The following is a 15,922-nucleotide window of genomic DNA, read 5'->3' as shown; positions in this document are numbered from 1 at the left end:
AAACCTAATCAAAACCTCCAGGGGATCTCTTTTGAATAACAGACTCTCTCCCGTTCTGAGAGACTGGCAAAGTTGGGAGAGCTGCCATGTACTGTCCACATGACCCTGACTGCCCATGATTCAATTACCTTGAATGGCTTATCCAGTCCAATACCTTCATTTCTCACATGAGGAAACTGAAGCACATATCACATAGTGACACAATGAAAACTTGGCCTTAATCGATTTTCAATACTGCCAGTACAATGTCTGAGCATATCAATTTCTTCCAACCCTTGACAACATAAGGTATGACCATCAAATATTTTATTTTTGCTAATTTATTAGACAAAAAAAAGGTATCTCACCATTGTTTACAGGATGATTTATTACAGAGATTCATCTGAGCTATCTTAAAAGACAGCTGTGATTTCTGCAGAGTCATATATCAGAAGGAAAAAAATCAATTACTTGAAAACACAGGCTGGTTTAATAGCAGTAGGTTCTCTTGGACTAATTTCACTCAACCATGATCTTCCTTTCCCTTGCTCTCAGTTGTGAAGAAGACACTACTAAAAGCTTATGGACAGGGTTTTCCTCACTGCTCCTGTCAATACCACAACCTACAGACCAAGGTTTAAAGAAAAACCACAGAATTTTACTTCTTTCCCCTTAAGAAAATCTTTACTCTGTTAGAATCGGCATGACAGTTTCTGAAAACTACAACATGAGGCCATGTAACATCAAACAGGACATAAAGTTGGTAAAATGGTTTTAACAGGCACTTTTAAGGACTTCTCACGTATTATCTTGTTTAATTCTCATACTATTCAATAAGGAAAGGACTGTCATGAGACACAGAAAGGTGAAGGAACTTGCTCAAGGTTACACAGCTATTAAGTGGTAGAGTTGGGATCTGAACACAGTCTGACTCCAGAACTGGTGCTCTACATTAGTGGTTCCCAACCTTTTTGGCACCAGGGACCAGTTTCATGGAAGACAATTTGTCCACAGATAGAGTGGGGATGGGGGGTGGTTTGGGGATGAAACTGTTCCATCTCAGATCATCAGGCATTAGATTCTCAATAAGGAGTGTGCAACCTAGACCCCTTGCATGTACAATTCACAACAGGGTTCGCGCTCCTATGAGAATCTAATGCTGCTGCTGATCTGACAGCAGGCGAAGCTCAGGCAGTAATGCTCGGCTGTCTAGGTCTGCGGCCCTGTGGTTGGGCACTGTTGGGTCACGTGGTTGGGTCTGTTGGCCCCTGCTCTGCATCACTAAACCCTTTACCATCTGGCCCAAATCCACCTCTCCTCCTTCATATTTTACCAATTCTGCCTACCCATGGCTTCCAGGAAGCATTTTCTATAATCTACCTCCAACCTAGCTACTTAAGTGACCATTCCCATTACATCCTATAATGTCTATCCCCGTATCTACCAAATTGTATGTATGTATGTATGTATGTATGTATGTATTTATTTATTTTAGAGACAGTCTCTCCTCAGCCTGCAGAGTAGCTAGGAATACAGGTGCACACCACTATGCCCAGCTAATTAAAAAAAATTTTTTTGGGCCAGGTGCAGTGCCTCACACCTGTAATCCCAGCACTTTGGTATGCCGAGGCGGGCGGATCACCTGAGGTCGGGAGTTTGAGACCAGTTTGACCAACATGGAGGAACCCCTACCTCTACTAAAAATACAAAATTAGCCGGGTGTGGTGGTGCACACCTGTAATCCCAGCTACTCTGGAGGCTGAGGCAGGAGAATCGCTTGAACCTGGGAGGTGGAGATTGCAGTGAGCCAAGATCATGCCATTGCACTCCAGCCTGGGCAACAAGAGTAAAACTCTGTCTCAAAAAAAATTTTTTTTTTTTTCCATAGAGGTGGGGTCTTGCTATGTTGCCCAGGCTGGTAACTCCAGGCCTCAAGTGATCTTCTCACCTTGGCCTCCCAAAGTGTTGAGATTACAGGCATGAGCCAACAAGCCCAGACCCAAATTGTATCTAATTATCTGTTTCTATGTTTTTGTCCATAACTAAAGTACGAATTTCTTGAAGACAGGAACTGTTTTTTTATCTGCCTTTGAATCTCTTAACACTCAAGCACAGTGTCTGACACACAGCAGAAACTCAATAGATATCTATTGAATAAACATAAGAAAGTACACATCCTATGCTCTTGTCTCACAGGACAATTTATTGTCTTAAATATTGTATCTTTGCTCAGGCTGCTTTCTCTACTCAGTAGAGACTTCTTACTTTTCTGACTGGTAAACCCCTACTCATTTTTGAAGATCAGTTCAAACGGACAGTGAAAAGAGGATAATCCATTAAAAAATCACTTTTTCAGGCTGGGCTTGGTGGGTCACGCCTGTAGTCCAGCACTCTGGGAGTCCGAGGCTGGGGGATCACTTGAGGTCAGGAGTTTGAGACCAGCTTGGCCAACATGGCGAAACCCCATCTCTACTAAAAATACAAAAAGTGGTGGGGCGTGGTGGCGGGTGCCTGTAATCCCAGCTACTCGGGAGACTGAGGCAGGAGAATCGTTTTAATACAGGACGCAGAGGTTGCAGTGAACTGAGATCACACCACTGCACTCCAGCCTGGGCGACAGAGTGAGACTGTCTCAAAAAACAAAAACAAACAAAAAAAAATCATTTTTTCTTCTTTCACACTTCTACCCTGCCTGGAATAATTATTTCCTCCTCTATGCTCCCACAGTATTTTTCTAAACCCCATCATAACACTTTCTGAGCTCTACAATAATTATTCCCACAGGTAATGCATTCTTCCCAGAGACTATGCACTGTTGAGTGCAGGAAGGGTGCCTTTATCTTTGTGTGCCCAATGCCTAGCATCATGCCTGACACACTACTGACCCTCACTAAATATTTGTGGAATGAATGAATGAATGAATGTTGAAGCATGAAGGTGAAAATATTAGTTCTTCTCATGAGGAACAACTGACCTATCACAAAACGGCTAGTACCGCTGAACCCATCTAGGAAGGTAGAAGCAAAGAGCTTTCAATGTTACTTTTCCTGGGATACCACAAGCCTTCAAAGGAACTCACTTTAAGTAGAAAACAATGGCTGAAGCTAATGGAAATGGATCATGCGATGATTAATGAGGATGAACTCAATTAAGCTATGATAAGCAAGTCTTTTTTTTTTTTTTTTTTTTTTTTTTTGAGACGGAGTCTCGCTCTGTCGCCCAGGCTGGAGTGCAGTGGTGCGATCTCGGCTCACTGCAAGCTCCGCCTCCCGGGTTCACGCCATTCTCCTGCCTCAGCCTCCCGAGTAGCTGGGACTACAGGCGCCCACAACCGCGCCCGGCTAATTTTTTGTATTTTTAGTAGAGACGGGGTTTCACCGTGGTCTCGATCTCCTGACCTTGTGATCCGCCCGCCTCGGCCTCCCAAAGTGCTGGGATTACAGGCGTGAGCCACCGCGCCCGGCGATAAGCAAGTCTTTAAAATGGATCTCAATTTACTGTAACTGTCAAAGCATCTGTCCAAATGTTCCTGGGGAAAGAATACAATTGTGCTGTTTTTGCTTGGAAACAATGAGGGGAAAAAAAAACCCAGCCAGTCACTTTTACTGCATTGTTACAGAACAGTTCCTGCAAAGACCTGTGATGATCTGAGCTAAGTATTAACACTTCATTCTGATTGACAAGACTTACCTCAGGAACTCTTTGCTCTGTTCCCACAGATCTTGGGTCTCTTCTTTAGTCATGTGTTTGTCCAGGTTACATACATTAGGTTTCTGGGAATATAACTTAAGGCACTGTTTCACCCAGTGCCACTGGTAACCTGGGAGGAAGGGGTTTGGGATAAAAATAAACCCTATACAAAAGATAGGTGGGAAAAAAAGAAGAGGGGGAAATTCTCCATCAGTTATTCAAATAATTTCGACATCTTTATACTCACTATTTTGTTACTTACTCCCCTTATGTTTTTGGTCATGCTTCAAATTAACGAACAGGTAGGTTTTGATGAACATTAGACATCTACCACTATGCAAATGCGTCTGGCTTTCTGGGTATTCTCAAGAGAAACACATATTCCACAAGGTTAACTGTGTTATCCCAAAGCAAACTTTAGAATTGAAAGTGGCAAAAGTACACCTCTAATTCTTATCAGCTCTTGTTACTTAGAGTCATCCAAGACTTCTTTACCTCCCTATTTCCTTTATTACAGGCATGATTATATGAAATCTTATAATGAATTTTAGCTAAAACATAGATTTGAAAGTCATCCTCTAATGAATGGCATGCTGATTATTGGTCTATTTTCTCTCAGTTTCAAATCCACTCTTCTATACTTAACTTCATAATATGGGGCTGAGACCCTGCCAACTACATTTCTTATTTGCCAGCTGGCTCTCTGCTAACCTGTGCCTATAAGGGTCACTAATGGAAGACTGGAGGGCAGAAGCTGGTTCTAATGTAGTTTTTCCACATCACTAGAATCAGCCTCATTATGTCCTCTCCTCAGAAGTCTAAGCGCCAGGTTCCATGTAGTCCCTTTTCCAAGCTTCTCAACGTAGTAATCCCAAGCTCTTTCGTTCTTCCTCCCAGCTGTAGGGGTGATTTGCTTCCTGCAGTTACTATCTCTGTAATATCTCAGTGTTTGCAAATTCCTGCAGTTAGTGTCTCTGTAATATCTGTGTTTGTAAACAACTACAGCATGTGTGTTAAAGATCTTTGTGACCTTGACAGCAATCTAACTTCATTTTTCTCTGTAAAAGATTAATAACAGGCCAGGTGTGGTGGCTCACACCTGTAATCCCAGCACTTTGGGAGGCCGAGGCAGGAGAATCACATAAGGTCAGGAGTTTGAGACCAGTCTGGCCAACATGGTGAAACCATCTCTACTAAAATACAAGAATTAGCCAGGCACGGTGGCAGGCACCTGTAATCCCAGCTACTCAGGAGGCTTAGGCTGGAGGATCACTTGAACCTAGGAGACGGAGGTTGCAGTGAGCCAAGATCACGCCACTGCACTCCAGCCTCGGCGACAGAGCCAGGCTCCATCTCAAAAACAAAAGATTAATAATAATATTTAACCGGAATCCTATTCATGGCAAAGATTCATTCATTCATCAAACACACAATATGTACCTGGCACTTTCTTTCCTGTTTTTTTCTTTTTGAGATGGGGGTCTCACCCTGTTGCCCAGGCTGGAGAACAGTAGTGTGATCTTGTTTCTCTGCAACCTCTGCCTCCCGGGTTCAAGGGATTCTCTTGCCTCAGTCTCCCAAGTAGCTGTGATTACAGGTGCCTGCCACTGTACCCAGCTAATTTTAAAATTTTCAGTAGAGACGTGGTTTCACCATTTTGGCCAGGCTGGTCTGTACCAGGCACTTTCTTGAGAATTAGAGGTCAGTGCATGGCAGGTCTGGCAGACACAAGGTGAGCTGGGCCCAGTCTTGTCCTACCAGGGGCCTGCCTGGCCTGACCCTAGCCCTGGCCTTTCCCCAGCACCCGTCTCCCATGGGAGTGGCACTGCTGGCTGAGAGCATAGGCCTGGCCATGACTGACTTCAAATTGGACATCACACAGCTCAGCTCAGTGGCTGGGAGGGAGCCCCTTGTGTAGCTGCACTAGCCAGGGACCTTACCCTCGATGAGAGCTCTGTTCCTGTCACCAGTGGCTGTAGCTTCTGGTGGGAGAGAGTAGTGGAGGCAGTATGCAGTCAGATAAAGACTGAATACACTGACAGATGCGCAAAGATATCCTGCTGGTGGAGAGGTACTCCTCTGAGGCCCAAATGGAAGTAGATGCAGATGGAAATGGTACTAAGATATTCAGGAATGCTTTTGACAAGCACTGAGGAAGAGGATTGGGAAGACTTCTTCATGAGTTGCTGTGGTAGCACAGAAGCAGCATGACCCCTGGGATCCAGGTGGTACATCTCAATGCCCTCACTGAGGACAATTACCCAGACAACCTGTAGCTGGTGCTGTGGGGCTGGTGGTCCAAAGCCAAAGAAACCTCCAGAAGAGAGAGCAAAGCTTGCACTGGCTTGCAATTCAGCAGCTTACCATGGACCCCAAAGAAGAGCAGTGACCTGTCCTAACTGTGACCTGGTACTATAACACCAATGGAGATGTGGGGAAGAGTTGAATTCTTACACCTACTATAGTAGCATTACCCTTCCTGCACAGTGATTGAGAAGTAGCTCCAGGAGTTCAACATCTGTGGGTGCTGCCAGGTGGCCCAGTACTGAGGCTCTGAGTGCCAGGAGCGGGCTGGCCACCATGAAGCACTGTCAGGAGAGGAAGCATCCCTTCTAGCATGAGCTCAGCTGGAACAATGATGGGCAATGGAGCTGCACATGCTCGCAGTCCCTGGGCTCTACCTTGGGCACAGCACACAGACTGGTGGTTGAACCTGGAGGTGTTGAAAAAGCCAGCTGTGGGCCCAAAACAGCCACCAAGAGACTCTCGATGTCACTGGAAGTCTGTGTGAAGATAGCGCCCTCTCCAGTCTTAATCTCCAGCAGAGACAACCAGGAGACCCTGGTTAGGATGTTTCTCATTATTTATATGTTAATATGTTTGTAAATTCATGTGCAGGTTTTTTGGGAGGAGGCACTGAGAGGGGTAGAAATTACAAATAAAATCATTTGCTGTAATAAAAAAAAAAAAAAAAAAAAAAGAATTAGAACCCGGGCATGGTAGCTTGGCTGACGCCTGTAATCCTAGCACTTGAAAGGCTAAGGCAGGCAGATCACTTGAGCTCAGGAGTTTGAGACCAGCCTGGGCAGCACAACAAAACCCTGTCTCTAGAAAAAATACAAAAATTAGCCAGGCATGGTGGCACACACAGGTAGTCCCAGCTACTTGGGAGGCTAAGGTGGGAGGATCGCTTGAACCCAGGAGGCATAGGTTGCAGTGAGCTGAGGTTGCACCACTATACTCCAGCCTGGGTGACAAAAACAGACTGTCTCAAAAAAAAAAAAAAAAGAATTAGAGATAAAGAGATAAAAAACCTTGTCTGGAGAGGGGGCAATAAAGACAAGTTAAACTCCTTTTTGTAAGACCAGCTATGAAAGAAAATAAAAGCTTAGGCACAGTCATAGAAAAACAAAGAGTTAAGAGGGCAGTTTTTGGTTTTTAAGGACTGGCAAGACCTAAGTATGCTTACAGATTGTGAAGAAAGAGTCAACAGGGAACAGCCAGTTGGAAACAAAAGAGAGGAAAGAAATAGAGCAAGGTCTTGAAAGCTGGAAGAGGTTTAAGAAGGTGAGATGGATCAAGAAGGTAGAGACTGGCTTTGAACTAAAAGTACTCCTCCTTCTCTACGACTGGATGGTAGAAATGAGAATATTTGCTTATAAGTGTGGGGGCCATTGAAGGCTGAAAGGGTTTGTGCCTGAAGGGCTGTTTTCCCAATAACATAAATAGCAAGGTCATCTCAGCAAGAGTAAGCATCGTTGGACAAGTCCTGAGGAACAAGAAGGAATCCAAGCAATGATATAAAAGCCAAGCATCATATATTAGTGTAATCTTCCCCTTGCAAAAGGATTTTAAAAACAGATGAACAGACTAAAACTTAAGGACTTCTGAATTAAATGCTGGCAATAATTTGAAGGTCTTCAGTTCCTGGTTGAACTCCAGATCTAGTCTATATCATAGGTCAGCAAACGTTTTCTGTCAAGAACTAGATAGTAAAGACTTTAGGCTACAACGATTATTTGGTCTCTTTATTTATTTTATTTTTTATTTTTTTGGGACAGAGTCTCACTCTGTCACCCAAGCACAATCTAGGCTTACTGCAACCTCCACCTCCCAGGTTCAAGTGATTCTTCTGCCTCAGCCTCCTGAGTAGCTGAGATTACAGGCTTGGACTACAACACCTGGTTAATTTTTGTATTTTAATTTATTTTTTATTTTTTAGTAGAGATGGCGTTTCGCCATGTTGGCCAGGCTGCTCTTGAACTCCTGGCCTCAAGTGATCTGCCTGCCTTGGCCTCCCAAAGTGCTGGGATTACAGGCGTGAGCCCTTATTTGGTCTCTTTAGCACTCAATTCTGTCACTGTAGCCAGAAAGTAGCCATACACAGTAAGTAAAGGAAAAGATGTGGCTGTATTCCAATAAACTGTGTTTATAATAAAACTAGTTTGCCAATTCCTGGTGTGGACTATTAACAATAACGACACATTTTATGAAAATATCCTTAGGGAGAATTACTATGAAAGCAGACAGTAAAGACACTGGGCTGAGAGCCTAAAACAGAAACAACTTTGTTATTACTTAACTAGTCTTCCTCTCTTCTCTTTGGCATATACTTTAGACATAGAATAATGATAAAGTTTAATAACAGCAATTAACAATAAATAAGTTTATTCCTAAGTCATTAATTATAGTAGCTGCTAAAAATAGCTAGATGCCTACAAGTGTCAGACACTGTGCTAGCAACCTTATGCCATCTCATTAATCTTCAGTAACTCCATGAGGAAATTAATAATCCAGTTTTGCAGGTCAGAGAACAGAAGTTCAGAGGGGTAACATGACTTCACTGATTCATCCCTCTCTCCTGGCTCATCACAAGGCTAGCACACATTTGGGATAAGACAAACGAACAATCTGGGGTACAACAAACAAAGCTGGATTTGTGGCCATGGAACAAGCAAAACCAGTAAGCCCATCCAAGCAACAAACCTATGCTCTTTGCATTATAAATAGTAGGCTCTAACCAATGAATCCCTGAACAATATCATCAATGGTCCACTATCAGAATTTCAAAGAGATTTAAAACCACAGGTGGTTCAGTTGAAAGGAGGTTATGCCGTCATAGAAATACATAGAAAATAACCTGAAGATTCCTCTACCATACTAAATCTTACTAAAAGCACTTAAAATTCTGTCTAGATTCTTGCAGATATAGAAAAAAAACTAGACAGCTTAGAGATATTCAATGTGGACAGGTTCCTCATTATAGTTGATTAATCCTGTTCCACCATTTAATATTATCAATAGCATATACTCAAAACTAAACCTAATGATCAAAGTCAATGGGCTTTTGGCATCAAGGAAACCTCATACAAAGATTTTTACCAGTAATCTGATTTTTCATGTCCTCTAAAGTAGCTCCAAAATACATTTGGATTTTGTGTTTCATTTATCTGTACAATTCTCCAAATAATTTGGGAGAATGATAGGATCATCCACATTTTGGAAAAAGATAGGAACCCTCCCCTCCACAACCTACCATCTGCTATCATCACAATTACATGAAATAAAGAGTATTATAATACTCCCAAACATATCAGACTAAAGGAATAATACTTCTGGTGTAGTCCAAGCTTGAATGGTGACAGGAAATTTAGTATCTCTTTAGGCAGTCCATTTCAGACAACGGTTGTCTTCTTTTTATTGGGTTAAAATCTGCCTCCCAGCCAGGCACAGTGGGTCAGGTCTGTCATTCCAGCACTTTGGGAAGCCGAGGCAGGGGGATCACTTGAGTCCAGGAGTTCCGGACTAGCCTGAGCAACATAGTGAGACCCCCATCTCTACAAAAAATTAAAAAAAAAAAATTACCTGGGCATGGTGGTGCAAGCCAATGGTCCCAGCTACGAGGCAGGCTGAGGTGGGAGGAACGTTTGAGCTTGGGAGGCCAAGGCTGCAGTGAACTGTGATTGTGCTACTGCACCCCACTGGGTGACAGAATGAGACCCTGTCTCAAGAAAACAAACAAAACCAAAATCTGCCTATCTTGCATCTGCATGTTTTCCAGGTTTTAAAAAAAACAAAAACAAACAAACAAACAAACAAAAAACCCCAAAAAACCCTGCCTCTCCGTAATTTTCAGTCACTGGTCTTGGGTTCTGACAACTAGAGCAACCCCAAATCATTTTTAAGTGCTTGATAAATGCACTGACCTAAGCAGTTAACATATACATTAACATTTAATCCTCATAAGAACCTTATGAAGTAAGTACTATTTTTATATACATTTTACATATGATGAAACTGAGGGCAAAAGAATTAAAAAACTTGCCCAAAGTCTTACAGTTAGTAGATGGCAGAGCCAGGATATCAACCCAGGTAGCCTGGCACCAGAACCTATGCCTTAACCACTGGTGTGCACTGCTTCCCACCACTTCTTGTGCAGGATAATTTTTCAATGTTTAATGCTGTGATGTTCCCCCATAAGTCTTTTCTTCCCTAGATTCTGCTTCTGGTTTCCAGGCCTATTATCCTCTTGTTCAAGAGGATAACGTGTCCTCACACCAGAGTGTGAGGACAGGTTGTAGTATACTCAGCTTCCTTCAGATTAAGTCAGATCCAGAAATAAACAAAATCCTTTTGATCAACTCAGAGTAAGAAGAGACTGTTCTCTCCCATATTTTGGACATTATATTTCTATTAAATACAGCTTATGGGGGAAAGTAAGTAAAAAAATAAATAAATAAATAAATAAACAAACACAGCTTATAATGGCAGAAGAGACAGAATAAACTCTCCAAGGATATGAGACATCCACCCAAAAGATGTGGCTTAATTAAGCAGTAAATCCTAGAAAGCCTCAGAAAGTAAGTACAGCACTTTAGACAATTTAAAACTCAAGTGGGGTTAAGTTTGTGGCATGAACAATCTGTTAAGGGGAGAAAGCCTAGAGTAACACAGAATCATGGCCTTAAAAATAGGTACTAGAGGCTGGGCATGGTGGCTCACGCCTGTAATCCCAGTACTCTGGGAGGTCAAGGCAGGTGGATCACCTGAGGTTAGGAGTTTGAGACCAGGCTGACCAACATGGTGAAACACTGTCTCTAAAAACACAGGCAGGCAGCTGTAGTCCCAGCTACTTGGGAGGCTGAGACAGGAGAATTGTTTGAACCTGGGATACGGAGGCCACAGTGAGCAGAGATCGCACCACTGTACTCCAGCCTAGGCGACAGAGCAAGACTGTCTCAAAAAAAAAAAAAAAAAAAAGGTGCTAGAGCTGAAAGGTGAAGAGTGGCCTCCAAGAACAAGACTATTGGTGACGCATGCTCTACATTTACCCAAGCTCAAGAGGAGCCAGGCTGTTATATCTTCAGAGCTGTACCACAGAGCCATAGAGTCCTGGCCATTGGCACAATGAAAACTAACATTTCTTTTTAAAGATTTCTCTTACTTTTAACCCATATTTGAAATCACAAGTGCAATGTTAACTTTTACAATGGCCCCAGGAGCCTAGAAAATATTCTTCATTATTTTCTGAATTTCATTCTTTGTAAAACCAGCTATCCAACATTACTAAATTAAAAATTGCAGACAAGTCTATTAGAATTGCTTGAGACGGGTCTCATTTTGTCACCCAGGCTGGGGTGCAGTGGCATGATCTCAGCTCACTGCACCCCAAGCAATCCTCCTACCTCAGTCTCCTGAGTAGCTGAGACTACAGAGGCATGCCACCACACTTGGCTAATTAAAAACATTTTTTTTTGGCCAGGTGAGGTGTCTCACGCCTGTAATCCCAGCACTTTGGGAGACTAAGGCGGGCGGATCACATGATGTCAGCAATTCGAAACCAGGTTGGCCAGCATGAAACCATGTCTCTACTAAAAATACAAAAATTAGCTGGGTGTGGTGGTGTATACCTGTAGTCTCAGCTACTCGGGAGGCAGGAGAATCACTTGAACCTGGGAGGTGGAGGTTGCAGTGAGCTGAGATTGTGCCACTGTACTCCAGCCTGGGTGACAGAGTGAGACTCTGGGAAATTTTTTTTTTTTTTTTTGGTAGAGACAGGGTCTTACTATGTTACCCAGGCTGGTCACAAATTCCTGGGCTCAAGTGATCCTCCCACCTTGGCCTTCTAAAGTGTTGGGATTATAGGTGTGAGCCACCTCACCTGTCCCCTATTAGGACTTTCTTTTTTTTTTTTTTTTGAGACGGAGTCTTGCTCTGTCGCCCAGGCTGGAGCACAGTGGCACCATCTCGGCTCAACAAGCTCTGCCTCCCAGGTTCATGCCATTCTTCCGCCTCAGCCTCCTGAGTAGCTGGGACTACATGGGCCCACCACCATGCCTGGCTAATTTTGTTTTTGTATTTTCAGTAGAGACGGGGTTTCACCTTGTTAGCTAGCATGGTCTCAATCTCCTGACCTTGTGATCCGCCCGCCTAGGCCTCCCAAAGTGTTGGGATTACAGGTGTGAGCCACTGCGCCCAGCCTTTTTTTCTTTTTGAGATAGAGTTTCCCTCTTATTGCCTAGGCTGGAGTGCAATGGCGCGATCTTGGCTTACTGCAACCTCCGCCTCCCGGGTTCAAGCGATTCTCCTGTCTCAGTCTCCCAAGTAGCTGAGATTACAGGCATGCATCACCACGCCTGGCTAATTTTTGTATTTTTAGTAGAGATGGGATTTCAACATGTTGGTCAGGCTGGTCTTGACCTCCTGACCTCAGGTGATCCACTCACCTTGGCATCCCAAAGTGCTGGGATTACAGGTGTGAGCCACCATACTCAGCGAGGACTTCTGATGTCATTAATTGTAATTCTTTATTAAATATGTTCAGCCTTGATAGCAACAAGTTTTAAGTTGTTATGCCATTTGAGAATGTGACTAGAGGGACAACTATGAATTATTCATAACTATTATATGACATTTATTACAATGATAATGATAAATTATTCTTTACAGCATTTCTGCCAAATCAGATGTTCAGAGTTGTGGCAGGGAGCCCAGAGGCAATGTCCTTATTTTTTCAATGGTCATGCCACTTTCAGCCACATCTGCAGGCACTGCTGACTCCTGTTCTATCCTTTGGAAACGGACATCTTAGACAAGGTACAGTATAGAATTGGTTTGGAAATGAAACACTTATCTGTTTATTATGTGTATCCTTTGTCTATTTACTTGCTCACAGTACCTTCTTTAAGATATGAAAACACAAATGATTGAGTGATATTGCCTTCTCTGAGGTCAGTTACACTCACCAGGATAGCCTTTGAGTCCATAGGCTTGCCACTTGCTGACGGGCTGAAGGCCTGCTCTATATGCATTGTGCTCACTGACAGAAGACACATTTAGCTGAGATTTGACCACCTGAAAGGAAGGAAACAGAAGTTAAAGGGCTAAATCTATTTTGCAGGTCAACTCTAGGAACCTCAAACCTCCAAAGATATTTCTTGTATGAGGCAAAGTTAGGATTCTTGCGTTTTTTAAAGATACAGAACCTTGCTCTATTGCTCAGGCTAGAGTGCAGTGGCATGATCATAGTTCACTGCAGCCTCAAGCTCCTGAGCTCAAGTGATCCTCCTGTGTTGGCCTCCCAAAGCAATGGGATTATAAGTATAAGCCACTGTGCCTGGCCAAAGCAAAGAGTATTAAGTCTGGGGTTAATCTTAGTTGTACTGCTTACTTGATCTAGGCATTTTAGATGAGTAACTTAATGTCTTAGAGCCTCAGTTTCTCATCTATATAGTAATAGTAGAGTTACCCAAAATTGAGGCAAAATGGTAATAAGAAAATTTAAGCAGGCTAATTTTGGCTTTCAGAACTACTTTTTCCTATGATATCATACCTTTGCAACTTCTTATGGGACTGCATCATGAAAGGTGCTTGGTGTACTGAAATATCCTGAGTCACAAAGCTATTTACTTCAGTTAGGGCTAACAGTAATGCTTCTGAGACACTTGTATAGAGCTGGTATTTAAACGGAGCTATAAGGAACACCAAGCTGGGCAGGGTGAGAGAATGAAAAGAGAAGGCCAGTCGCAGTGGCTCATGCCTGTAATCCCAGCATTTTGGGAAGCTAAGGCAGGCGGATCATGAGGTCAGGAGTTTGAGACCAGCCTGGCCAACATGGTGAAACTCCGTCTCTACTAAAAATACAAAAATCAGCTGGGTGTGGTGGCGGGTGCCTGAAATTCCAGTTACTTGAGAGGCTGGGGCACCAGAATTGCTTGAATCCAGGAGGTGGAGGTTGCAGTGAGCTGAGATTGCGCCACTGCACTCCAGCCTGGGAACAGAGCAAGACTCTGTCTCAAAAAAAAAAAAAAAAGAGAGAGAGAATAAGAGTGCTGTAAACAGAAAGAAAAAATGTTTCAGTAAGACACTGGGAATCCTGTTTGCTAAAAGTAAAAGCTAAAAAATCCTGTTTGCCCTCTTCTAGATGAAATGTCCAACTGACACTACAACTTCTGCTTCTGTAAATTACTTAGAAATGAATTTAGTATTTCAGGGGCTGAAGTTCTCTTTGTACATGAGTAGCTAATGGATGGCTCATTACATTGGTTAAGAGACCCACTATGCAGTCACTGACGTCAAAACATTAACGGAAAAAATCTTTATTCTTCCCTGAATAATAAACCTAGGGTCTGCCTTGCCTTAAAACATGAAACAGGCTGGGTGCAGTGGCTCAAGCCTGTAATTCCAACACTTTGGGAGGCCAAAGCAGGTAGATCACCTGAGGTCAGGAGTTTGGGGCCAGCCTGGCCAACACGGCGAAACCCCATCTCTACTAAAAATACAAAAATTAGCCAGGCATGGTGGCGCGTGCCTGTAGTCCCAGCTACTTGGGAGGCTGAGGCAGAAGAATTGCTTGAACCTAGGAGACGGAGGTCGCAGTGAGCCGAGATCGCGCCACTGCACTTCAGCCGGGATGACACAGTGAAACACTGTCTCAAAAAAAAAAAAAAATGTATATATCTCATATACACACACACACATATATATATAGAATACGAAACATTCTCTTTCAAAGAGAATGATATTTTATCAACTTCTCCAAGTGTGGAGATTCCTGGACAAAATACCAAAAGTTGGCTCATGTCTCTATAATAAAAGGGCTATCTCAAACCCTCTGAGAGTACTGATCAGCTGAGTTTTCCAGGTACCTAGGGGCTGATAAAACACTTTCAAGCATTTTGTCTTGATTTCTTAAATAGGCCATACTTAATACTGCACTATAATTTAACACACTCTTGGAGGTGATGTGTTAGTGGACCTATTCTATCATACGCTAAACTGAACCACATCGCTTTTTATATAAGGTTTTTATAAAAGGTTTTCTGCTTCCTCCCTTGCCAGACTGTTAACCACCACTTTCCCACTAGTCTCATCAGCTGGCTTGTAATAGTTAACTTCTCTTAATTACTACTTTAATGTGCTTTGACCTGGGGAACAAAACACCCAAGCTTTCATGTACAACACATACTGTACTTACTCAGTACTGTTTTAGGTCCTGTACTAGACACATAATGGCTCATTCTCTGATGGCTGACATTCTAAAAAGCATGTACATATTATGGTAAAATGTGGGTAAAAGGAGCTGAATGAGAGTCTGAAGGGCTCTGGAAAGAAAAAGTATATTATTCTTGGGGTGTGGACTTTCTGTATTTTGACAACTCTAAGACCATTGTTTTCCTAACAAATGAAGGTGCTGAAAAGCTGAGCTCAAGTATGCAATCATTAATACTTAATACTGTAGCATCCCAATTTTATCAGAGCTGTTAGGAAGCTTGGAAAGGATGCCTCATCTAGACATCTGTGGACAACACCAAGAGCAAATTAAGGGGCTGCATATCCTCAACGTTAAAGTGGATTGTAAAGAAAGAAAATGTATACTGAACTACAGTTTTGGTTCCCAGTTTTCCCTCTTGTCCATTATGTTCCCTTAAAAATTTTTTTTTTAAAAAATCTATTTACTTGAGACCAGGTTAGGAGACTGGCTAATTTTTTGTATTTTTGGTGGAGCCGGGGTTTTGCCATGCCCAGGCTGGTCTCGAACCCCTGGGTTCAAGCGATCCACCCGCCATAGCCTCCAAAGTGCTGGGATTACAGGCATGAGACACCGCTCCCGGCCTGTGTTCCCTTTCTTAATCTCCATGGGGGAAAAGTAGAGAGAAATAACGATGCCTGTATTCCATATATACTTGTTTGCCATTTATTTTCAACACGGAGGGATTATCAGAATCCTTCAATGACCTCCTTCTAAAAGGCT

General features: G+C 42.8%; 1 protein-coding gene and 1 pseudogene across 1 annotated transcript in view; one reads left to right on the top strand and one right to left on the bottom strand.

The window, feature by feature from the left end:
* Positions 1 to 15,922, bottom strand: part of LOC105495833 (alkB homolog 1, histone H2A dioxygenase) — a 32,909-nt gene that overhangs the window by 16,351 nt on the left and 636 nt on the right. Inside the window, exons 2-3 of the mRNA XM_071099800.1 lie at positions 12,915 to 13,023; positions 3,670 to 3,832 (exon numbers count right to left, since the gene is read on the bottom strand). Coding sequence (XP_070955901.1) covers positions 3,670 to 3,832; positions 12,915 to 13,023 — 272 coding nt within the window. The remainder of the gene's footprint in view (positions 1 to 3,669; positions 3,833 to 12,914; positions 13,024 to 15,922) is intronic.
* On the top strand, positions 5,712 to 7,347 carry LOC112429207 (zinc finger MYND domain-containing protein 19 pseudogene; annotated as a pseudogene).

The sequence above is a fragment of the Macaca nemestrina genome, chromosome 7 (assembly GCF_043159975.1).
Source record: "Macaca nemestrina isolate mMacNem1 chromosome 7, mMacNem.hap1, whole genome shotgun sequence".
Taxonomy (NCBI): Eukaryota; Metazoa; Chordata; class Mammalia; order Primates; family Cercopithecidae; genus Macaca; species Macaca nemestrina.
Note: the sequence above shows the minus strand (reverse complement) of the source record. Positions and strands in the feature narration are given on the sequence as shown.